Source organism: Trichosurus vulpecula, chromosome 5 (genome assembly GCF_011100635.1).
Source record: "Trichosurus vulpecula isolate mTriVul1 chromosome 5, mTriVul1.pri, whole genome shotgun sequence".
NCBI classification, from domain to species: domain Eukaryota; kingdom Metazoa; phylum Chordata; class Mammalia; order Diprotodontia; family Phalangeridae; genus Trichosurus; species Trichosurus vulpecula.
In genome coordinates, this window is record NC_050577.1 from 94,516,592 (window position 1) to 94,541,550 (window position 24,959).

Sequence of the window (24,959 nt, forward strand, 5' to 3'; positions counted from 1 at the left end):
CTAATGTAAGGAAAGTGACCCTACATGTGGGGGGCAGAGAGAGAGAATATGAGAGAGAGGGGTGGGGGGAGAAAGAGAGACAGAGAGAGACAGACAGATAAAGACAGACAGAGACAGACAGAGAGATACAGAGAGAGAGGAGAGAGACAGAAACAGAGAGAGACAGAAAGAGAGACAGAGACAGAGAGACAGAGAGAGGGACAGAGGGACAAAGAGACAGAGACAGAGACAGAGAGGCCTCACATGTAGATGAGTCCCCTCCCCTACCCCCATAGCATGGTGGTGTCCTTGTGTGGCTCAAAGGGAAGCAGAATAGACATCCCTAGCCCCCCTTCTCTCTCTCTCTCTCTCCCCCTCCCACACACACACTCCCCCCCCACTTCTCTAAGGGAGACTTTCATTCCTGTCAAGAGGAGCAGGAAGTTGGGGCCACAGGCTACTCAGATCTCCTCAGAGAGAGGGGCTACCAGACTAGAATTCTATCAATCTATTAGCACGTTAGGGGATATGATCAGGTTCTATCTAACAATAAAGAACAATGAATTTGGACTTTGAGGACCTGGGTTTGGGTCTTTGCTCTCTAGTTTTTTACAAGTGCTTTTTTGTAAAATGAGAAGGTTGGGTTGAATTTCCTCTGTGGTGCATTTTGGCTCTTAATCTTATTATTCCTATGGGTAGAGAAGGGAATAGTGTCTTCAGATCTATTACTAGCATGGAGTACTTGGAACTTGCCCTAAGGTACAAACATTTAAAGGCACAAAAATTTAACCCTTGAGCTCATGCCACAACACAGAAGCCAAATTAGAAACTAATTTCCTTCCTGTTTAACAGACTTTGTCTTTTTTACTTATATTCTTTTTCATTCCATGAGTTATGAAATTAATTTGAAAATGTGCCATTCTTGGCTTCCCTTGGCCCCATTCATGTTACTTATTCTGCATGTCAAAATTCCTAGAAATATCTCTAATTATCCCTGTCTTTTACACATCAGGAAACAGATCCAATAAAATTAAATAACATGCTAAAAGTCATTGACAAAGTCAGGATTAGAATTCAAGACTCCTCGAATTGTAACTTTTTTTGCGGTATGTTTTATCCTCTAAAACTTGGAAAGGGGGGTTAAGTGTTGATGGTCTGGAATCAGTCTTCTATTCATAATTACTGGGGACAGTTCAGAATCTCCTGGGAGGGGCTATTGCTCCCTCTTCCCCACCTCCATATCCCACCCCTCCCCTTCCCATCTCTACTAGCCCAGCCACTTACTCTACTTTGTACTTTTAGAGTCTAAGGACTATTCCTTTTCCCTTTCTCACTAACCCCAGCCACCTGTTTCTCCCTGGTTTTTCTTCTCTGCATCTAGAGTGAGAAGTCCTACCCCCCATTCCCTGCTGCCTAGCATACCAGGCAACAGAGAAGGAACAGCAGGAGGGGAGTGTGTGTGTCCGTGTTCTCTGCTGACTTGAAGATCTTGGCTCCTCCCTCAGCCTGGATCACTCATGGTACAGAACAGCTTTCGCTTTCTGTTTAGTCACGAGATTTCCTTTTTATGATAAAGTATTAAGCAATAGTCCCTGAGAGGAAAAAGAAGGCTGCTGATCCAGGAGAGAAAGGCAGAGAACCGCTGGCCTTTCTCCTAATCCTACCTCTACCAAGAGCCTCTTCCTTCTGGCAGATTCTATGGTAACTACTTTGGGAGGAAACTGGGTGCCTGGCAGTAAGTAGCAGACATGCAGCCTTCCCAGGAGGGTAGGAGACACAGGGTGGGATCAGGTTGAAAGTGGAGAACCTGGGAGTGTCCAGAGCCAAATGGACTCCACTGAGCTATTGTCTGTCAATACTGACAGAAAGAATTGACAATACTTTCAGAAAGAACTCCAGATCAGGGCAGTTGTATGCAGATTAGGAAGATGGCTGCCTGTCTAGTCAGGGACTTCGAGAAGGATCAAACATCTCTCCCTATGCATACATAGGATACCTAGAATCCCTCAAATGGGTCAGAGCTTTTCATTCTACAGAGAAAGTTGGAAACCAAATCTTTCCCAAAAAGAGAACCTGGGTTCTTAGTTTATCCTGAAGTGTTGATGGCTATCTGAGACTTCCCTGAGAGCAGCTTCTGATTCTGTGGAAGGCTAGAGGTTAGGCATTTAGTTTTGAAATGAGGGTGTGTGTGTGTGTGTGTGTGTGTGTGTGTGTGTGTGTGTACCTGCATGCATGCATATGTATATGTAGAATATGTTTCCCTGAGAATAAGAAAGGGGAGGACTCTGTAAGCTGCAAGTATTTAAATACAAAGATCTCTGAATTTTTTTTACAGCTCTTTCTGGAGATCTTAGGGGTCTGAAGTATAGTAAGTAGGGAGGAATCTAAAGGATATCTGAGAAAGCCCTCCACTTGGTGTTGCCTTTGGCCACCATTCTGAGCAGCTCATCAGATCACTTGTGACCAGGAGCTGAAGACTTGTTTCTTTCAACAGACAAGTTCTGTTCTGGGCTCAGTATGTAACTCTAAGACTAGGCATTGACTATAGTGTCCAGCTTCCAGCACTGCATCTGCCTGGAAGCCTGCTCAAGGTGTCAGAAGGGGGTAGGATGGGGGAGATATGGGGAATGGAGGAGTATATGGGGAGGAGGAGAGGGCCTTTTGTTTCTCCTTTGAATCTTTGGGGACCCTGTAGAGCACACTCCAAAGAAAGAATGGGATTCACTGGCAGGTTATAGGCCTTAAGGCCAAATACAGGGCTGTCCAAAGTTCGGCCCTCTGGTGGCATGCGGCCTGCATTTCGATTTATTCGGCCAGCATTTCGATTTATTCAGCCCACCTACAAGCATAGAAATTTACATAAATGCTTTAGTAAATGAAGCCCAGCTACAGCAGAGCTCTCACTAAAATCGTAAATCAAAATATATTGTCTATTGTTTCAATAAAAACCTAAGGTTGGACAGCCCTGGCCCAATAGACAGAATAACAGGGAATTGCAACATTTGAAGAAAAGTAGCAAGTAAAATTTAAAAGTTGTTTTGTTTGGAAATACATTGTAATTCTTTTTCCTACCTCTGCCAAGATTCTCTCTAATCCTCTGCAAGTTATTTAACCATTTGTACTTCCCTTTTCAACAGGAAAATGGGAAAAAATTGGCCTTGGAGTGGGCAGGACCTGTGTTCAAATCCTCAGACACTTACTAGCTGTGAGACTTTGGGCATATAACCTGGATTGCCTCAAAAAAGGCGGGGGATAGTTACCTTCACTACACACCTCACAAAAGAAAGAGAGCAGAGAAGTTGTCTAGCTCACCCATTTCTTGGCCATGATGTATTGAGGCTGGGACCTCTCCAGAGGGAAATAGGGCATTTTCCCCAGGGTCCTTTGGTAACAGCCAATTTTTGAACTTTTCTTGGCTAGTGGAGAGAAGATTGGAGGGAGTAAAAGTGGCCTGAGAGGCTTCCAACTCTAAGGAGGGGCCTGGTGGCTCATGCATCTTCCCAGTCTGCTCATAAAAGCTGTTTCCCATAGTCTTGGCTGTATTCACCTCCATCTGTAACTGGGCTGGTGTGGGACGGGAAGCAGCTTCCCTGTTTGTGTATTCCCACCCCTAAAAATTGTCCCCCATACATCCTTCTATCTCATCTAAATCCTTCCTGCTGCTGTGTGTTTCCCTCTTCATCTTATGATTAACTGTGTGATTTTGGGCAACTCATTTCTCTTCAGTGAAGGGGCTCAAGTTGCTTCTCACATACTGACAAGGTTGGACTAGAAGATCTCAAAGGTCTTCCAGCTGGAAAGTTTGTGATCCTAATATTCTGGATGTTATTTCAGGGGAATTTGAACGCAACCAAAAGAAACATGCTGCCCTAGAGGAATGAGGTTATGTTTTGGGCCCTGGATCATCTATCTATGTAAAAATTTCAGGAAGGAGTCCTTGTCCCATTCTTGGACAAATGAAAAACCACAAAACAAAGCTCTCCTTGCTGGTTAGGGTCACTTGAGTGGTTCTATCTATGAGAAGGAAATTGAAAATTCCAAAACAAGAAGAAGGACTTCTTGTTTGGAAGTTCAGTGGTTTTGAACCACACATTTTATTTATGTTATATGAAGGTGGATCCAGGGTAAAGAGTTTCTACTCCTTTGGAGAAATTCCCTACCAGGTACTGCATTTTAGCTGCTGTCTTAATTTTGTTTTTAAACCAATCATGGAAAGTTTTAAGTCCTGCACCGAAAGCTCTAGTTCCTGACCTTAATTTCTGCCTTCTTTCTTAATTTATACATGTTCTTTCTCTTTTGAATCATTCTGGGATTTTTCACTCATGTCCTATGATCTCTCGGTAATCTATAGGACTTTGTCATTTGTCAGAGAGTATTATAGAATCAGAATCACAGAACTGAGAATTGCTGGGGACCTCTGGGGCAGGGAGTCCAGCTGATACCTAAGGGGAATCCTCACTCCATCATAGCTTGACAAGTGGTCCTTCTTCCTTCGCTGAAAGATCTCCAAGGAAAGGCAGCTTTCCCTCCCCCCTAACCCGGAGCCTCCAAGAAAGTGCATTCCACTCCTGGAGAACTCTCATTGTTAGGAATTTAGACTGACATCAAACCTCAGTTTGCCTCTCTGAAATTGCTTTTAGATCTTCACTCTGAGGCCAAACAACCAAACACATCCCTCTTACAGCAGCCTTGAAATACTTGAATATAGCTATGATATCTGTTGAAGGAAAAATATTAATACTAATAGTGGCTTCTGGAATTTTAGCTCCAGTATGGCAGAAACTGTTTTATTCAACATGTCATCAAACTACACCCAAGTTAACTGAGAGATGGAGAGAGGGAGAGAGGGAGAAAGGGAAGGAGGAAGTGAGGGAAGGAGGGAGGGATGGAGGGAAGGAAGGAGGAAGAGAGAGACAGAGAGAGACACATACATACACACACAGAGACAGAGAGAGAGAGAGAGAGAGAGAGAGGAGAGAGGAGAGGGGAGGGAGAGAGGAGAGAGAGAGCAGGAGAAGAGAGAGAGAGACAGAGAGAGAGAGCGAGAGAGAGAGAGACAGAGGGAGAGAGAGAGAGAGAGAGAGAGAGAGAGAGAGAGAGAGAGAGAGAGAGAGAGGAGAGAGAGAGAGAGAGAGAGGAGAGAGAGAGAGAGAGAGACAGAGAGAGAGAGAGAGAGAGAGAGAGAGAGAGAGAGAGAGAGAGAGAGAGAAAGAGAGTCTGCATGCCATCTAACATGACTCTGCCTCAAGAAAATTTTAGGTAACATTTATCAGAATTTTGAACAAAGGAAAAATATCTTAAAATACAGTCTGGGTTAACATTCCAGAATTGTTTGAGTAACCAAGCTGCCATCCTTTCTCTCTAGGGCCACTCCCCACACTCTAAGAGCTAAAAAAGAGACTTCCTCAATGCCATTGATGTCTTGATCCTTTCTCCACTGAGAAGTATGAGTCCTAGTCCTAGTCCAATCACTACAGGTGGCCAAGTAAAGAGGAGACAGCTCTTAGATGGGTAAATAACCTAATCACTTCAGCGGGAGGAAAAGCAGACATCCATCTCTCACCATGCACCCTCTGAGGCCTCTTACAACTACATAGTAGTTTTGTTGTCTTCCTGACTTCCCTGAAAAACCATTTTGTCATACTCAGGGACCTTCTATAGCTTCTTCTAACTCCAAGCAAATTTCCAGACTCACTTGCCTTGCTCCCACTGGGGCACCCATCTCCCCATCTCCTTCCAGCTACCCATAGTGCCCTGAGGTGCTGGGAACACACCCTGAGGCTGAGGTAAATTATAACCTACCTGAACTCATTCCTCAAAGTTACTCCCACTCAGTTATTCCCTTCTCATCTCCTTCTGAACTCCTGGTTGCTGCTGTTCAAATCCTGTTCTCTTTCTCCTACTGACAACTCCCTTATTCTCATTTCCCTCAACTCCTTCTCCACCTCTGGCTCTAAAGCTACTTAACCCTTCCTCTGTGTACTCTGGAATGCCTGCTCTGTAGGTATAAAATGAGATTTAAAAGTTTTCCTCTTCTGGTCCTTCCGTCTTGAACTCACTGACACCTAGCTTTCTCCTGGTGTCACAGTTTCCCTGACCATATTTTGCAGCTCTTGATGCACTTTCACTCATAACTCCAGACTAACTGCTAGTTGTCAAGGCATTCAAATACTCTCTGCTACTACTTGCCATTTAAGGGTTCTCTCTCCACCACCATGATTAACCTTGCTTCCTTTGAGGTTCATTCAAGCCATATTTATCATTCCATCAAGATTCTGGTGACTTGTCTATCAATTTCTAGGATGCTCTCCTTTCTTCTTCTTCTTCAAGGAATTTAGTAACTGTCTCACAGTCTTCTTACCCAAACTAGTCCTCTTACTCTCATACTAGAGGATTTCAAATTACATATTGATACTCCCAGTTCTTCAACTTGCTTGTTTCCTATGATCAGCTCTACCACTCCAAATCAGAGTGGTATTAATGTGATTAAAGATCTTCCCAGCCTATTAATCCCATTAATAGGTCCCAGGTGGAGCTAGTTAAGGAAGTTTGATTAGGGGAGGCTTGTTTGTAGGAAGGCCCATACCCTTTTGTTAATTAGGTCCCGGAGGGTTGTGAAACCCTCAGGATCTTAGAAGGGTATACTTACTCTGAGGGTAAGATCTCTCTCTGAAATGCAGGCAACAGCAAACAGCTGAGTGAGTGTTGACCAGAAGGCCCCAGCAGAGGAGAAGGTTATGGGATGGCTTGGTCCCTTGATGTGATATTGTGTTTTTAATTCTTTGCTGTATAATGAAGTGGACTTGCTGGTTTGGGGATATAATTGTTGCTATGTTGAATTGGAGTTATTGGTTTTAGGATTTGATCCTCTGGTATCTGAATTAATATTTTACTTTTTCTGCCTTCTGTGTGGAGAGTCTCTTATATTCTGCGATACAGAACTATACAGGCATATTCATGGTGACCATTGATATTGTGACACTTGCCTTACTGATACACTCAGCCCCACAAATCATATCCTTGATCTTGCCAGAAATGAACCACTTCCATGTTTATGACCTGAAATGCCCTCATTTGACCCCAATCTGTTGTCATCCGATCTCTCCCTCTGCCTTACAACCCCAAACCTTGTTTCATTCCTTTTATTCTTTTAGTAGCATTTTATTTTTCCCCAATTATATGTAAAGATAATTTTTTGCATTCATTTTTACATGGTTTTGAGTTCCAAATTTTCTCCCTCCATCCCTCCTTTCTTCCAAAATGGTAAGCAATTCGATATAGATTATATATCTGCAATTATGTAAAACATATTTCCATATTAGTTACACTTGTGGAAGAAGAAATAGGCCAAAAGGGGAAAAAATCAGTGAAACAAATAAAGTAAGTGAAAAAAGTATGCTTTGATCTGAATTCAGAGTCTACCAGTTCTTTATCTGTATGTGGATAGCATTTTCCATTATGAGTCCTTTGTAATTGTCTTAATCTAAGTCATTTATAGTTGGTCATCACACGATGTTGCTGTTACTAAGTACAATGTTTTCCTGGTTTTGTTCATTTCACTTTGCATCAGTTCATACAAGTCTTTCCAGTCCAAAACTTGTTTTTCATCCTTATTTCGACCTCCAATCCCACCATCCCTTGGTTCTTCCCCAGACTGTTCCCCTTGCATACTTTTTTCCCCTTTAACATGTGCACTTTTATTTGAACTGGTCATAAGTCAGTGTACAGTGTCCTTACTCATCCTGACCTTGGGAAACCAGTTCACCTTGACACTGTCCTCCTCTCTTGAGAACCTTTGTCCTTTTCTTGAATGAGGTCCCCTGCCAAGCTTAAGCCTTGGATTACTCCTACAATCTACTCCCTCCACTCCTAGTCACATGCAACTGAATGAAGGTAGAGACAGTCACAAAACTGTGCTGAGTCCACTACAAATTTATCTTACATAATCTCAACTGGGAATTTCACTGAAGCGAAGCAATCCTTTCATATCTGTATTTGGCTCACTATCTCACTCACCACAGTAGCTTTTCCAAACCTCTTCTGACTCCCCCTTCCCAAACTCTCAGCTGAGAACCTTTGCCTCATATGAAGCCATTAACTTCGAGAACTCTCTGCTTCTCATCCCATACCCCTCAGATGCCTTCTTCCCCTTCTTCATCCTTATTTCACATGAAGAGGCAATCTTTCTTCTTGCCAAGGCAAAGCCCTACATACTCAAATGATCCCATTCTATCCTGTCTCCATGAAGAGATCTTTCTCTATCATCTATACTCTCTCATTAATCTTCAGTTTTTCCTTCTCTACTTTCTGCTTCCCTACTTCATACAAGATTCTGATGTCTTTTCCATCCTCAAAAAAATCTTCATTTTATCCATCCACCCCCACTAGCTATCATCCAAAATCTGTCCTCCTTTTTCTGTCTAAACTCCTTGAGAAAGCTATCTACAATTGGTGCTTCTGGTTTCTTTTCCCTCTTTCTCAACTCTCTTCAATCTGGCTTCTAACCTTATCATTCAATTGAAACTGCTGTCTCCAAAGTTATCAGTGATCTCTTAACTGTCAAATTTTTTTTTTATTTTTTAATAAATTTCTTTATTTATTTTTAGTTTACCACACACGGTTCTACATAGTTTTGAGTTCCAGTTTTTCTCCCCTCCCTCCCCCCTTCCTCCCCAAGAGGGCATGAAGTCTCATATAACTGTCATGTATAACTTCGCATTGAATTAATTTATGCACTAGTCAAGTCGTGGGGAAGAACCTTGACCAATGGAATGAATCATGAGAAAGAAGAAACAGAACCAAAAAAAACCAAAAAAACCAAAAACAAAAACAAAAGAGAAGCAGAAAAGGCGAGCATGTAGTGTGCCTCAGTCTGTATTCAAACTTCGCAATTCTTTGTCTCGATGAAGATAGCATTCTCCATCGTGAGTCCCCTGGAGTTGTCCTTGTCCCTTAGGTTGCTGAGAAAAGCGCAGTATGTCAGGGTTGGTCCTCACGGAATCCATATATCTGTGGCTGTGCACAACGTTCTCCTGGCTCTGCTCCGCTCACTCAGCATTATGTCGTGTAGGTTTTTCCAGGTTGTTATGAGGTCTGCATCATCCCCATTTCTTATGGCACAATAGTATTCCATCACCTTCATATACCACAGCTTGTTCAGCCATTCCCCAATTGATGGGCATCCCTTTGATTTCCAATTCTTGGCTACCACAAAGAGAGCTGCTATAAATATTCTTGTACATATGTTTCCTTTTCCCGCTTGCGTGATTTCTTTGGGATACAACCCTAGAAGTGGTATTGCTGGGTCAAAGGGTATGAACATTTCTATAGCCCTTTGGGCATAGTTCCAAACCACCCTCCAAAATGGCTGGATCAGCTCACAACTCCACCAGCAATGCAACAATGTTCCAATTTCCCCACATCCTTTCCAGCATTTATCATTCTCCTGATTTGTTATTTTAGCCAATCTGACAGGAGAGATGTGGTATCTAAGAGTTGTTTTGATTTGCATTTCTCTAATCAGCAGCGATCCAGAGCATTTTTCCATATGCCTGTAGATAGCTTTAATTTCTTCCTCTGAAAACTGCCTGTTCATATCCTTTGACCATTTCTCAATTGGGGGATGGCTTGTATTCCTATATATTTGGCTCAGCTCCCTGTATATTTTAGAGATGAGGCCTTTATCAGAGATACTAATTGTAAAGATTTTCTCCCAATTTTCTGCTTCCCTCCTAATTCTTGTTGCATTGGCTTTTTTTGTACAAAAACATTTCAATTTGACATAATCAAAATTATCCATTTTGCATTTTGTAATGCTCTCTATCTCTTGTTGGGTCATGAATTCTTTACTTTTCCACAAATCTGATAAGTAAACTATTCCTTGCTTTCCCAAATTACTTAGAGTATCAACTTTTACTCCTAAATCATGAACCCATTTTGACTTTATTTTGGTATATGGTGTAAGATATTGGTCTATGCCCAGTTTTTGCCCTACCATTTTCCAATTTTCCCAACAGTTTTTGTGAAATAGTGAATTATTAGCCCAGAAACTGGCCTCTTTGGGTTTATCAAAGAGTAGATTGCTAAACTTGTTGATTTCACCTACTTGTGTACCTATCCTATTCCACTGATCCACACCCCTGTTTCTTAACCAGTACCAGGCAGTTTTGATGACTGCTGCTGTTTAACTGTCAAATTTAAGGGCCTTCTCTTCTTCAGACTAAATATCTGCATTTCCATCAAGTTCATGTGTTCAAGCCATTTTCTTCTTTGGACACATTCAATCTTATCAATATCCTTCTTAAATGTTGGCACCCAGAACTGATTGCAATATTAATATTTTTTGAATATGTATATATTTGTGCATATATATGCACATATATATTAGAAATAATCAGTTGGTTAATGTTGAACTAAAATGATACCAAATCCTTAATACTAAAATATACCAAAATGCTCCATAATGATTAAAAGTTTTATGTTTTGAGGACAAGAGGCCTGGGATCCTTTGATCAAAAAAGTCATGGAATTGCTTTGTCACTTCTATTTCTTGATCCAATAGTCTAATGAAATTTTCTAAATGTTGAATTTTCCCCAGATGCTTCAGGAAGCTACAGACATGGATCATGAAGAAAGACTCCGAGACCAACAACTGGGTAAGTAAAGGATTAGTAGGGAAGGATTCTTTTTCCCCTCATCACAAACTATCTCTGTAATGACAGTATTGTGGTATCTGTACTTTTTTGGGGGAAATTGTTCCTTTTAGTGACTACCCCTAAACTCCAAGTAAACTGGTAACAGGTGACAATAGATAAATGTGCCACCATAGTCCAGTGGAATGACTGCTAAATTTGAAGTCATAGGATCTAAGTTTGAATATAAGTTCTGCTAACTGAGTGACCACCTGAGTCATCATTTACTTTTTCAGAGCCTCAGTTTCCTTGACTGTAAAATAAGGGTGTTGGGCTTTCCCAGGCATCACCTCTGCTTTGGCTATTATCCTCTCCATTCCCAACTGTGACCCTTTGATTAACTTCTTACTGTTTAAGCCTTTGTTCCTTCTTGCCATAACCCAGCTCTAGGGGATTACTCCCACACTCCGTTTCCTTTGCTTCTTCTTCTATCCACTGAATGGAGCAAGTAGAAACCATGGAACTGTACTGACTGGATACAACAAAAATTCATGTTTTGTTTTTCCCATTGGGTCCACCCTTTGAGGATTCAATCTTTTTTCTTCCAATTGACTTCCAATCCCACTCACTCCCCAAAGAAGCTGTTTCAATCCTTCTCTTCTCTTCCATATCACTCACCTCATTCTCTGAGTTGAGGACTTTACGTCATATTTTCCTGAGAAAATGGAGGTCATTCACTGGGAGCTCTCTCTTTTCCACTTCTCCACATCTCACAACCCCTTGACATCATCTCCCACTAGCCTATTCTTTACTCCAGTTGCTGATGATGAGGTGGCCCTTTCCCTTGCTCCTCACCAAAGCCAACCACCTTTACATGTTCCTTTAATCACATGCCCTTCCAGCTCCTCTAGCAGATTACACCTCTCTTTATCTCTGTAAGATTCAATCTCTCCTTACTTACCCCTTCCTTCCTTGCTGCCTATAAACATGTATAATTCTCTCACATGCTTAATGAGAGTTTATTAGACCTTCTCTTCCCTTCAAGCTAACATTGTCAATCTCTCCTCCTTCTCTCAGACAAAGTCCTGGAAAAATGCCTACACTTGCTGCCTTTGCTTCCTCTCTCACTTTCTTTTAAAATGCTTGCATCTTGCATCTGACCTCATTGCTCAAAGGAAACCTCTCTTTCAGGCAGGGTGGTTGTGAGAAAAAGATACAGTGATATTTGTAAAACATTTTATAAAACTTATAGTGCTACATAAATGCTAACTTACTGTCATGATCACTATTCTTATTATTATGATTCCATTCACAAGGTTACCTTGAATATGTTTTGCACGAGTTTGGTATATGCCTACATACCTGTATGTTATCTCCCAGGTCAGAGTATAAGGTTATTTTGGACTGTTTCCATTTTATCTTTGTCAACCCTGGCACTTAGCACAGTGTGTGGCAGAGAGTAGGTACTTAATAAATGATTATCAATGGATTGTTAGGCCTAGATGACTTGAAATCCCTTCCACCTCTAGACCTCTGATCCTAGGATCTTATCTTGCACATGGGTGGAGCTTATTTCATATGAATTGAGAGACTTCTGCTTCACTGAGAAAATTGAGACTGTTCAACTGAAGCTCTCTTATCTCTGTCCTCAGAACTTGCCCTTATCAGCCACTCTTTCCTCCTCTACTTTTCTGGTACCAGGCTATATGGTATACTTACTCCTCACTAATTTTCTCTGTCCACTCTCTAGATAACATTTCCCCCCTACCTCTAAGACAATTATCCTTTCTCTTTCATCCTTCCTCCTCCACTTGCTCCTTCTCTTCTGCCTACAAACATGCATAGTCCTCTTTTATTTATTTTTACTGTGTACACACACATTTATTACATTTATGTCTATTAGCATTTTTAAGGTATGTGAAGGGTTTTCCTTACAAGAACCCTGTGAGATAGATGTTGCAGCCTTTATTTATCCCTATTTTACACATGAAGAAATTGAGACTTTAAGTACTTTGCACGTGGTCACATGAGTATTAAAGATATGAGGTTAGGTTCAACCCTAGCCTATTTTAACTTCAGGTCCAACACTTTATCCACATCACTATGCTGTCTCTTACTATATCCCCTTTTCTCGAGTGAGACCATATCAGTATTTGGCTTCAGTGGTTGGAGGAAGTTCCTTAATGCTCTCCAAAATCCACGGACCAAGTTTGGTCTCAGGGGTGACCCCTAAATATCACTTTAAAAAAACTAGTTTTGCTCCTAAGCCTGTAATTTACTCTGAAATATACCCAAATATAGATTTGGTATGACTGCTGTGTAGATTTCACAAACATGAGCAACAGGGCTTTTTAGTTCCTTTATAAGCATTCAGGGTCACAAATAAATATCAGGGAAGAGAAAGCCTTTATTTTGAGATGCACACATACACAATGAAGACAAAAAGGTTTTAGAGAATAGGTAGAAAGATAGAGAAAACACACAAAACTCTGACATAATCTGTAAGCTACCTTCAGAAAGTAAAAGATCTTGTAATTACTAATAAGGCAAATTTTGACCTGAGTGAAACCTCTCTTCCACAGGGTTCTATGCAATCCCTCCTACAGTTATTGTGCCACCCTCTGTTTTGTACATTCCCCTAGATTAATTAGTCCCAACATGTTTTTGTTCAAGGCCCACCCCCACTTTTTTTTTAAATACATACACAGATGATGGCACAGTGGATAGAATTCTGGGCCTGGAGTCAGTATGACCTGAGTTCAAATCCAGCCTCAAACATTTACCGTCTGTGTGATCCCGGGCAAGTCACTTAACCTCTCTTTGCCTCAGGTTCCTCAACTGTAAAATAGAGTTCTTACTTTGCAGGATCATTCTGAGGATCAAATGAGATAACATTTATAAAGTCCTTAGCACAATGCTATACAGCACAAGTGCTGTGTAAATGCTTGTTCACTTTCCTTCCTTTCCCCTTTCAAAAAGAACAAAAAAGTGTGTTGTGAACACTCCGGGAAATTTAATGTACTACTCATAGTATTATTAATTGCAATTATTTATGCTTAAGGTGCCACTACAAAATCTTTAGCATGAACTCCTTGGACCACCATTGCAAACCCTCAACGGATTAGACAACCATGAAATGGAAAACATTGCCCTATGCACAACACACTTTATAGCTTCTGGGCAGGCAGCCCACTTCTCAAACAACCTGTACTGTTCAAATAAATTACCATCACAGGCAGAGGAGCAAAGAACATGATTTTAGCTCCAGCATGTTGTAACTTTAGTCCATGAACTCACTCTTTATGTGGCATGGGTTAGAAAATGCTGCTCCCTTGTACTTCTTCCAGGTACTCAAGCACTGGGTTGTTTCTCATCACCTCTTAGGCTATGAAAGCCTATTATCAGGAATTCTTCTCTTTGACTGGCAAAAAAGCTGTGGGTGAACACATTTGGTGATCTTGGAATTGTGCCCATATGCTATTTGCCCTTGGAAGCTGTTAATGTATACTGGGGGTGGGCAAAGAAAGAAATCAATAGGTCAATAAGCACTTCTTAATTTCTTCCTCCCCTACCCCTGCTGTGATCCGGGAGAAGTATGACTTGGCATGAGCCATCAGAGAGGGGTAGCTCCTTGGACCAAAAGTACCAGCCAATCAAATCTTCTTGATGTCAGTACCAGCCATGGAAACTTGACTTTTATTCTGTTAATAATTTATTCTTAATTTTGACCATACCAATGATCATATTCACACTCTATAAAGAGAGGTACGGACAATCAAAAGCTCAAAGTGAAGGTTCACTTCTTTATAAGTTCATTAAATCCACCAATGATCAGTTGACCAACATTGATCAATTGATCTCTACCCTGCCCCTGTTGTCTCCTCTCCCATCTTACTCTTCCCAAGTAAATTTCAAATTCCTCTGCCTAGAATATGGGATTCCCCAAAACCTAGCACCATCCTAGATTTCTAGCCTTATTTCTTATTACTCTCTTCCATGCACTCTATGTTTTGGCCAAATTGGACCACTCTCTTTCTCCTGAGTATGTAGTATACTTTTCCAGCTCTGAGTCTTTATTTACATGGTTACCTGAGTCTGCAATATCTTACCTTCCTCTTCACATGCTAAATTCTAACCTGTCCTTTAATGCCTAGCTCCTCTATGAAACCTTCTTTGATCCCTTCCTGTTAGCAAAATATACTTATCATGTATTATTATGTATTATAATTATCCTGCTTTCATATCTTTTTAGTAAACTGTAAGATCCATGAGGGAATGGAGCTTAAACTCCGTATTTCCCATAACACTGAGTAAAGTGTTTCTGAAGAAATTTTTTCCCATCTTTTCATTATAATATTTTATTTTCCCCCCAATTGCAGATTATAATTTTTTAACATTTTAAAAAAGGTTTTGAGTTCTAAATTCTATCCTTCCCCCAAATGGTAAGCAATCCAATACAGGTTGTACACATGTAATCATGAAAATCTATATTAGTCATTTTGTACAAGAAGACTTGAATAAAAAAAAGAAAGAAGAAAAGCAAGGAAGAAAGTGAAAAATAGTACTCTTCCATTGAGACAGTATCATTTCTTTCTCTGGAGATGGATAGCATGCTTCATCATGATTACTATGGTCATTTATTATAATGTAATGTGCATCTAATCTATTCCACTGATCCGCCCCTCTGTTTCTTAGCCAATACCAGATTGTTTTGTTAATTACCACTTTATAATACAGCTTGAGATCTGGTACAGCTAGACTACCTTTCTTCACATTTTTTTTCATTCATGCCCTCGATATCCTTGACCTTTTGTTATTTTTTTTTATCTTTTTAAAATAGTTTTTGGGTAGTTTGATTGATATGTCCCTGAAAAAATAGATTAATTTAGGTAGAATTGTCATTTTTATTATATTGGCTTTACCTACCCACAAGTAATTGATATTTTTCCAGTTGTTTAGATCTGACTTTATTTGTATGAAAAGTGTTTTCAATTGTGTTCATATTGTCCCTGGGTTTGTCTTGGCAAATAGACTCCCAAGTATTTGATATTGTCTATAGTTATTTTAAATGGATTTTCTCTCTCTCTTGCTGCTGGTCTTTGTTCTCAATATATAGAAATGCTGATGATTCATTTGTGTTTATTTATATCCTGCAACTTTTTGAAGGTTTTTAGTTATTTCAATAATGTTGTTTACAAGGAAGACATTTGAGGCACAGAGACACACACAGAGCAAAGGTATGAGGCTGGAGCAGAATATATTATGCTTCAGCTGAAGCAAAGAAGAAAAGGAGGGGGGTAGCAATCATTATCTCTGACAAAACAAAACCAAAAATAAATCTAATTAAAAGAGATAAGGAAGGAAAATATATCTAGCTGAAAGGTACCATAGACAATGAAGTAATATCAGTACTAAACACATGTACACCAAATGGTATAGCATAGAAATTTTTGAAGGAGAAGCTGAACGAGTTACAAGAGGAAATAGAAAATAAAACTATATTAATGGGGGATCTTAACTTTCCCCTCTCAAAACTAGACAAATCTAACCAAAAAATAAACAAGGAAGTAGTTAAGGAGGTGAACCAGATTCTGCAAAAGTTAGATTTAATGGATTTCTTGAGAAAACTGAATGAGAATAGAAAGGAATATACCTTTTTCTCAGAAGAATACGGCACCTACCCCAAAAACTTACTATGTATTAGCACACAAAAACCTCACATTCAAATTCAGAAAAGCAGAAATGGCAAATGCATCTTTTTCACATTGTAATGTAATCAAAATTACAATCAATAATAGTCAATGGAAAGATAGATTAAAAAATTAATTGGAAACTAAATTGTATAATCCTAAAAAATAAGTGGGTCAAAGAACAAATCACAGACACAATTGATAATTTTATTAAAGAGAATGACAACAATGAGACCACAAACCAAAATTTATGGGATGCAGCCAAAGCAATATTTAGGGGAAAATTTATACCTCTAATTGCTTACATCAATAAAATAAAGTACAGATCAATGAATTGGACATGGAACTGAAAAAAACTTGAAAAAGAACAAATTAAAAATCCTCAATTAAAAGCCAAATTGGAAACCCTGAAAATTAAAGGAAAGATTAACAAAATTGAAAGTAAGAGCACCACTGAACTAATAAATAAAACAAGAAGCTGATTTAATGGAAAAAAACCACAACAAAATAGATAAACCATTGGTTTAATTTGATTATAAAAACAAAAGAAGAAAACAAAATTACAAGTATTGAAAATGAAAGGGGTGAATTCACCACCCCTGAAGAGGAAGTTAAAGACTATTGTTGGGAGCTCTTTTGCCCAATTATGCCAATAAATTGGATGATCTAAATGAAATGGATGAATATTTACAAAAATATAAATTACCCAGATTAACAGAAGAAGAAATAGAATACTTAATCCAATCTTAGAAAAAGAAATTGAACAAGCCATCAGTGAACTTCCTAAGAAAAAAACCCCAGGGCCATGGGGATTCACAAACATTCAAAGAACAATTAATCACAATACTATATAAACTACTTGGGAAAAAAGGTAAAGGAGTCCTACCAAATTCCTTTTATGAAACAAATACGTTGCTGATAACTAAACCAGGATGAGCCAAAACAGACAAATAAAATTATAGCTCAGTATCACTAATTAATATTGAAGAAATGTTTTTTTGAGTTGAATTGTAAGGGCAAACAATAGAGATAATGGCCTTACCTATTCTTCTGCTTACCAGCCAATCAGTCATTCATTAAGCATCTATTAAGAACCTACTATGTGCCAGGGACTGTTCTAAGTTCCAGGGGTTCAAAGACATGCAAAAGACCTTGCTGGCCCTAAAGGAGTTCACAGAGTAATGAGGGAGACAACAAATATGTACAAACAAGCTATATACAGGATAAATAGGAAATCATTTTAAAAGGGAAGGCACTCAAATTAAGAGTGGTTGGGAAAGTCTTCCCGTAGAAGATGGGATTTTAGTTGGGACTTGAAGGAAATCAGGACAGGCAAGAGGTAGAGATGAGGAGGGAGAGCATTCTAGACATTGGGGAGAGCCAGAGAAAATGTCCAGAGTCAGAGCCAAGGAACATCAAAGAGACCAGTGTCGTTGGATCACAAAGTGCATGGAGGAGGGATAGAAGGTGTAAGAGAACTGGAAAGGTGGGGAGCAGGTTATGGAGGGCTTTTTACCCCAAATGGGTGACCTAGACATAGTGGACCATTTGATGAATGACTGTTGAATGGTGTTAACTGTAAGGAAATAATATACACTCCCTTGTTATTCTGATGACCCTGTTTCTTGTGATGGTCAGAAGGAATGGTTATCAATAGGTCACTTTTGTCCCAACAGAGCCAGCTAAGAAGAGTCAGCAGCAGCAGATGGAGCCAGAAGTAGCCTCTGGATCCTCAGAATTAAGGATTCTCCTCCTGGGGAAACATGGTGCAGGAAAAAGTGCAACAGGCAATAGCATCCTGGGGAAGCGAGTGTTTGAGTCCAAATATAGTGAAGAGCCTCAGACCAAAATTTGCAAGAAAGAAAGTGGAACTGTGGGAAAGAGGGAAGTTGTGGTTATTGATACCCCTGATCTTTTTTCTACAAGGATCTCTGCTGGAGAGAGGGAACAAGAGGTCAGGCAATGTATCACCCTCTGCTCTCCAGGTCCCCACATCCTGCTCCTTGTGACATCTCTGAATTCTATCACAGTGGAAGATGAAGAGGTGGTGAAGGGCATTCAGAAGATCTTTGGAGCTGAAGCTATGAGGCACATGATATTGCTTTTCACAAGGAAAGAAGAGCTGGAGAATGACTTACTTCAAGAGTACATTAAAGAAATTGACAATGAGTATCTCAAGAATCTGGTTCTGAACTGTGGGGACCAGTATTGTGCTTTCAACAACAAAGCAGGTGTAGCAGAACAGGATACTCAGGTTAGGAGTCTCTTTGAACAGATTGATTTGCTGATGGAGAAGAATGGCCAATCTTATGCACACTTGAATGCAAATATAGGAATGAAAGAAAACAATATAGACTCCAAAACAGATATGTTACCAAGACTACCAAGTCCCCAAGATTCCCAGGTAAGAGCCTGAATCTGAGAATTACATCGATGAACATCATCTCTTACATTTTTATGACGTTTTTGATTCCAAAAAGGGGTAACGAGGTTGTGCATTTCCTTTAGCATGGAACTAGAGCACATGTGCCATGGGAAGGGGCCACAACACATGTTGCGATCCAGTGAAAGTGCTACATCTATAATACAACCTTTTTGGAATTCATTCATCTAACAAACATTTATTAAGCTTCTTCTATGTAGCTGACACTCTGCTAGGTTCTAGAAATGCAGAGACAAAAATGAAACAAGTCTCTGCCCTTAAGGAGCTCACAGTTTGCTGGGTAGAAAAAACAGGCACACAGATAATGAAATAAAAAAACACAAACAATTAAGTAAAAAGTAATTTCATCGGGGGAAGGTACTAATGACTTGTAGGATCAAGAAGAGCCATGTGTAGGAGGTGGCAGTCAAGGCCAGACAGAGAGTGGTAAAATTTAGAGCACACTATCCAGGGTAGATCAGGTGGCCTGATTATCCTGGAACTGTGGCTAACTAGCTCTGTGAGGATGGGCAAGGCCCTCTCTAGGCTTCAGTTCACTCCTATGTAAAATGAGAGAGTTGCAATGGATTAAGTTGTATCAGCAGTAGCAGTAGTAGATGGGCCTTACAACTTATTGTCTTTCTGTTCAGGCCTTCCTGGGCTTTCTTGAAGGTCCTAAGGTTATGACAGAACCCATACCTATTATCTCATTTCTTATGCAAAATATCTGGGACTACTTTCTGCTCTTTGAGGAGGCTCAACTCTTTGTCTTTAAGGAATGTTTTTTTTTTTCATTTCTGTTCTTGGAGGAAAGATGAATTTGGTGATTCATAAAGATTTTTCCCCATCCACCCTCTCTAATTTTTTCAGGGATTTGTGAATATAGTCAAGACCTATCAAAAGGAAGACAATGCATCTGGTAAGACCATGCCTTAATTTCTATTTTAACCCATCAGAGTCTCATATCTTATGTTCATGTCTACATAGGTCAAGACAAGAGAGATTTGATTAAGAAGAGAGGAGGAGGGCATTTCAGTCAGATAAAACAGCATCAAAAAATAATAATAAAAATAAAACAGCATGAGAGCATGAGCAAAAGCACGGAAGTGAGAACATGTCATGGAGGAGGACTGGACATAGCTACAAGGAGATCTCTGTATGGGAGGAACCTTAGTTCTTTTAGCTCCAGGCACGTCCCATCAAGTCAAGTAAAGTCAATAGGCATGTTCTGTGTTCTCCATTATAAATCCTTCAGGGAACAAATAAATGCTTTACTTTCTTTGTCCATGACAAATTGAAACATAGACAATGAAGACATAACCCCCTTTGCTCTCATCCTTAATGACAATGAACTCAGATTAGTTCCCTAGGTGTCCTGACTTTATTATTCCCATACTGACTCCTAGTTTCCAGCAGGAGAAACTTGACCCATCTGAACTCCTAGACAGTACTGAAATTTAATGCACTAGACCCAGCCCAACATCAACCATTCTGGGATAGAAAACTCCCAGAATGTGTCCATTATCTGTCAAAACATTCCATCTATTTAATTCACCTAATACAGCCTATTGATTAAGTATGGAGACAGTAGACTATCCATCTCAAGGCTTCCTGATGCCTAATGCTTAACAAGTGTTTTCCCAAATGCCAAATTCAAAGGTTTCCCTATGCCAGTGAAGAGGAAAATCATGAGGTATGTTTACCTGTGAGATGCCTTGTTCTAGTTTTTAACTTTTGGAAATATCAGGTAAATTCTAAAAAGCTTCAGCAGGTTACATGGCGTAGCGGTAATGGTACCAGCAGCTACTATGGAGGTGTATGACCAATAACACCAGCCCACAGGAGGGCAGCTAACACAGGTTCTTGATCTGCTTTTCTAAAGGAAAGACAGGTTCAAAGGGGTTAATAATCTTACTTTAATTAAACAATACAGAAAGATAAAGATATATTAGTAGAGAGAAGTGAGTATCCAAGAAAGAATCCAACAGACAGGGCTTCAACTATCTAAACAAAGAACTAGAGTGATTTACATCACCAGACAAGGAAGCACCAATATCTGGGTTCACAAAGCTGGGAGGCCCCTTAACAATGGCTACCCAGAGTCTTGTCTGGCCAAATCACAAAGAAACATTCTTCCCATGGGTGAGCCCTAAAGCAAAATACCAACCTTCCAGAATATATAACAAAGACTCTGCCCCTGATTGGCTTAGCTTGAAAATCTGCATGCCTCAGCACTTAATAGGCTCAGTACCTGCCAGGTCTCTATGTTACTCAGACTACATCACAGCTATGAACTGGGCCAGAGTTCAAAGAGGCAAGACATCCATGATTGAAATACCTGTGTACCTTTAGACTTGGGAACACGGCCCATCTTCCAAAAGAAAACAGGAACACATGCGATCACATGGGCCTATTAATGGACAGAGAAGATGTTATATTCCCTTAACCATACACATGGCTCTTTCAAAAAAAGAAGATTGTACTAGAGCCAATACAAAAGAAATGAAAAATTTTCTTATGACACTTTTGAAATCCCTTTTGACTCTTAGATTGTAGGATTCACCTAAATTCATCACCCCTGTTTTGACCATGGTGAAATGAAGTCCCTTGATCAGGTCCTAAGTTCTGCCCAAGTCCTGCTGAACCCTGTTGCTATTTGCAAGAAACGCTCTTAATTAACATGTCTGTTTTATCTCAACAGGATCTGGGTATATGATAGAGCCCAAGCAGGACAAAGAGATAGATGAATTGAGGATTCTTCTTGTGGGAAAACATGGTTCAGGGAAAAGTGCAGTGGGAAACAGCATCCTGGGAAGGTGCATATTTGAGTCCAGACTCAGTGAGCAGCCAGTGACCCAAGTGTGCAGGAAAGAGCAGCGCATCTGGAGGCAAAGAAAAGTTGTGCTCATTGACACTCCAGATATCTTTTCCCGACTGGACTCCCAGAAAGAGCTCTGCAATCTCTCCTCTATGTGCTCCCCAGGCCTGCACGCCCTCCTTCTAGTGACCCCTCTGCAGTTCTACACAGAGAAAGATGAGACAGTGGTGGGGAACATCAAAAAGGTTTTTGGGGAAGAAGCTCTGAGGAAACACTTGATTGTTCTGTTCACCCGGAAAGAAGACTTGGCAGGCAAGGACCTGATGGAATTCATAGAGAATGCAGACAGACCTCTTAAGAAACTCATTTTGGATTGTGGACTTCAGTACTATGCTTTCAATTACCGAGTCACAGGAGAGGAGGAACAACTCCAAGTGAATGGGCTTCTGGAGGAGATCAACAAAATGGTAGACAGGAATGGAGGTTAGCATTTTATCTTTAGGAAGTCTACCATTAGATATGGTAGGAAAATCATGTGTAGAAGCTCTAGAGCATGGGGACTGAGGGAAGTGAGAGGACTGGAAAGAATGTACACATTGGAGGCAAATGTCCCAAATGAAGCCTTTTTCCTTCTTCTAACTTTTCACCAACCTTTTCTCTGCTATTTGCCCTCTTACAATCTATCTCTTACAGTTTGGCATTTCATTATATCCTGTCCTCTATTGTTTTGTAGTAATTTTTTTCTGTTTCAATATCATTTCCCCAAGTAGGGTTCCAACTCCTTGAGGGAAAGTTCATGGTCTATACACCTCTCAATACTTCACAGTAACTAGCACAATGTCTCATGTATAGAACCATAGATTAAGTGTTGGAAGGGAACACAGATCTCCATCTACTATGCTAAGTCTCTCATTTTACAGGTGAGCAAAATGAGTTCCAAGGAGATCACTTAATCTCTCTGTAATTTGTTGTGAGTCACACAAATAGTAAGTGGAAAAGTGAAGATGTGCACTCAGGTCCTGAGATTCTACATCCTAGAGTCTTTGTACCCTACCATACTGTCTCTAATAACAGATTCTCAATAGATTCTGACTGGCTCTATAATTGTGACCTCTCTGATTCCCTTTGCCGACTATTCCTCTAAGTTCTTCCATTTCTTTTATATCCAGTTTCTTTTCCTGCTTCCTCATTTCTTTTGTAGATTGTCAAGATTCATTGACTAGACATTGTCTTAGACCCTAGGCATTCCAGCTGGAACAGGGTGAAGGATGAAGATTGTCCCCAACAGGGAAGTCAGCACTTTACCTTCAGGCAGTCTGTCTTTAGAATGCAGAGAATCTAGAAAATGGAGATAACCCCTACAGGGAAGAAGGGATGAAGAGAAAGAATGTACACTCTAGGGCAGGGCATCCTTTTTGCTAGTCTCATAGAGCCTATTGACCCCTTCACATAATTTTCTTTTAGTGTATATGATAAAATACATAGGAATATCAACAAAGCTGATTTGATTGAAAAATAGCTCTAAAAATATTTTTTTCAAATGTTCTCAGATCTTAGGTTAACAACTTTTGTTCTAGAGAGAAATGGCCAGATCTTCATTTTTTTTCAATATTTCTCAGTATCCCAGATCATATTTCTTACTCCTATGATTGAATTGAATGAAATCTTTTACCTTATCTGGTTTCACTTTTCTCATCTTTCACATATGAAAATTGCATCTTATATAACTCTAATAGTCAATATAGCATATGATTTTTTGATCCACCAACATTGTACATTTTACTGACCTCACTTTAGCCTGTGAACAGTCACCGTTACCAATCTCAATCTCTGCTTCTTCTGAACATTTGTTTCAGACTAGGGCTAATTCTTTCCTAGTGGCTCTTAATTCTCTTGGGTAACTTCCAAATAATTTATTGTACATTTATCATATTCACAATGCGATGGTAGTATTATAAGAGCACAAAGGAAATATAGAGCATGGTCCCAGGTCTGAGGTCCATGTATGGAGAGATAAAACACACACAGAGAAAATAGCATGCAGTAGAAAAATGCCATAACAGGAAACATAGATTATAAGTATCCTAAGAATTCATAGAAAAGAATGATCACTATTGGCTTACTAGTTAGGTATAACTTTATGGAAGAAGCTCACTTAAAGTTATCATTAGGCCTCAAATGGTAGGCAGGATTTGGACACAGTAGGGAGACTTGAGGAGGTATATCATTAAGGCAGAATTCATGACTTCAAAGATAACCATGAATGTGCCTGAATGGTCCAGAATCACAGGATATGAGGACTTCTCTAAGTAGAAGGCAGAGGAGTTAAAGCATTTATTGAAACTCAAAAGTAGCAGACCCATGGACCAGTGTCCCCAGTTTGACATCCTGGCAAGAACCTTCCAAAACCAGTATGCCCATCTCACAATAGTGACCACAGAAAAACATTATGGCAGCAAGTCAAGCCATACTGGTGTTTCCCCCCACCCAATGCCAGGGCCCTCCAGCAAGAAGACCACCCACTGGCCTCAAGCCTCTGCTCAGCACTCTCTGTTCTCTACAAGGGTCAGTCCTGCTTTTTTGTAGTGCCTGCCACCATCGCCGCTGCTTCCACTGCAGTCTCCAAGCTGTGTTCCAGCTAGCTGACTGCTTCCTCTCTCCTTCAGCTCTTAACTGCTCTCACCAACTGCCTCTTAGCTCTGCTCCAACTGTTCAGCAAGCTCCTTCCACCACAGGCTTCATGTCATCATGTGGATCAGAACTCAGGCACCTACCATTGGCTCCAGTCCTGGCCACTCCCCCCAGGACTCTGAGAGCCCCGCTCCTGAAGCCCACTCAAATGGGTGGGAAAGATCTTCCCGTTCACTGATTACCTTTACAGGATGTAAATTCGTTTAGGTTCAGGGGAGCCACATGAGCAGGGGTAGGTTACACATTTTCAGGGGAACCTTGGAGAGTTCTCTGACCAGAGTGGAAGGATAGAATTTCTGAAGTAGCTGTGCTGGACCTAAATCTTTGAAAGACTTGACTTTGGACTTCATGTGATATACAAAAGAGTCATTTAAATTTCTAGGGCAGAAGAATGACTTGGTGAAAGCAATGTTTGAGAAGAAATATTTTTCTGTAACCTGAGTTTTACTATAATACAGTCAGGATGGGGACCAGTAACAACCACCACAACAATAGTCAGAATGATAATTTGCATTCGAAAGTGAAAAAATTGATAATCACTGGTTGCTTTTAGAGTAGCTTCAAAATGGTCTTCTAAAGATTCTACAGAAGAAGTCAGTCTTAAGGAGACATTTGGTGGATGAAAAATAGGACAAGCATGAGGAAAAACACAGAAGAATGCATGCACCAAAAATTAGTCACTTCTAAGTCCCAAAGCTCAAATAACTCAAATTTTCAGTCATTTACAA

The 24,959-nt window shown here is 40.1% G+C and overlaps 1 protein-coding gene across 1 annotated transcript in view; it reads left to right on the forward strand.

Annotated features, from left to right (window-relative positions):
• Positions 1-1,577: 1,577 nt before the first annotated feature.
• Positions 1,578-24,959, forward strand: part of LOC118850930 (GTPase IMAP family member 8-like) — a 53,673-nt gene continuing 30,291 nt past the window's right edge. The window contains exons 1-5 of the mRNA XM_036760548.1: positions 1,578-1,680; positions 10,577-10,634; positions 17,977-18,704; positions 19,593-19,641; positions 21,424-22,023. Of these exons, the coding sequence (XP_036616443.1) occupies positions 1,678-1,680; positions 10,577-10,634; positions 17,977-18,704; positions 19,593-19,641; positions 21,424-22,023 (1,438 nt within the window). The 5' untranslated portion in view covers positions 1,578-1,677. The remainder of the gene's footprint in view (positions 1,681-10,576; positions 10,635-17,976; positions 18,705-19,592; positions 19,642-21,423; positions 22,024-24,959) is intronic.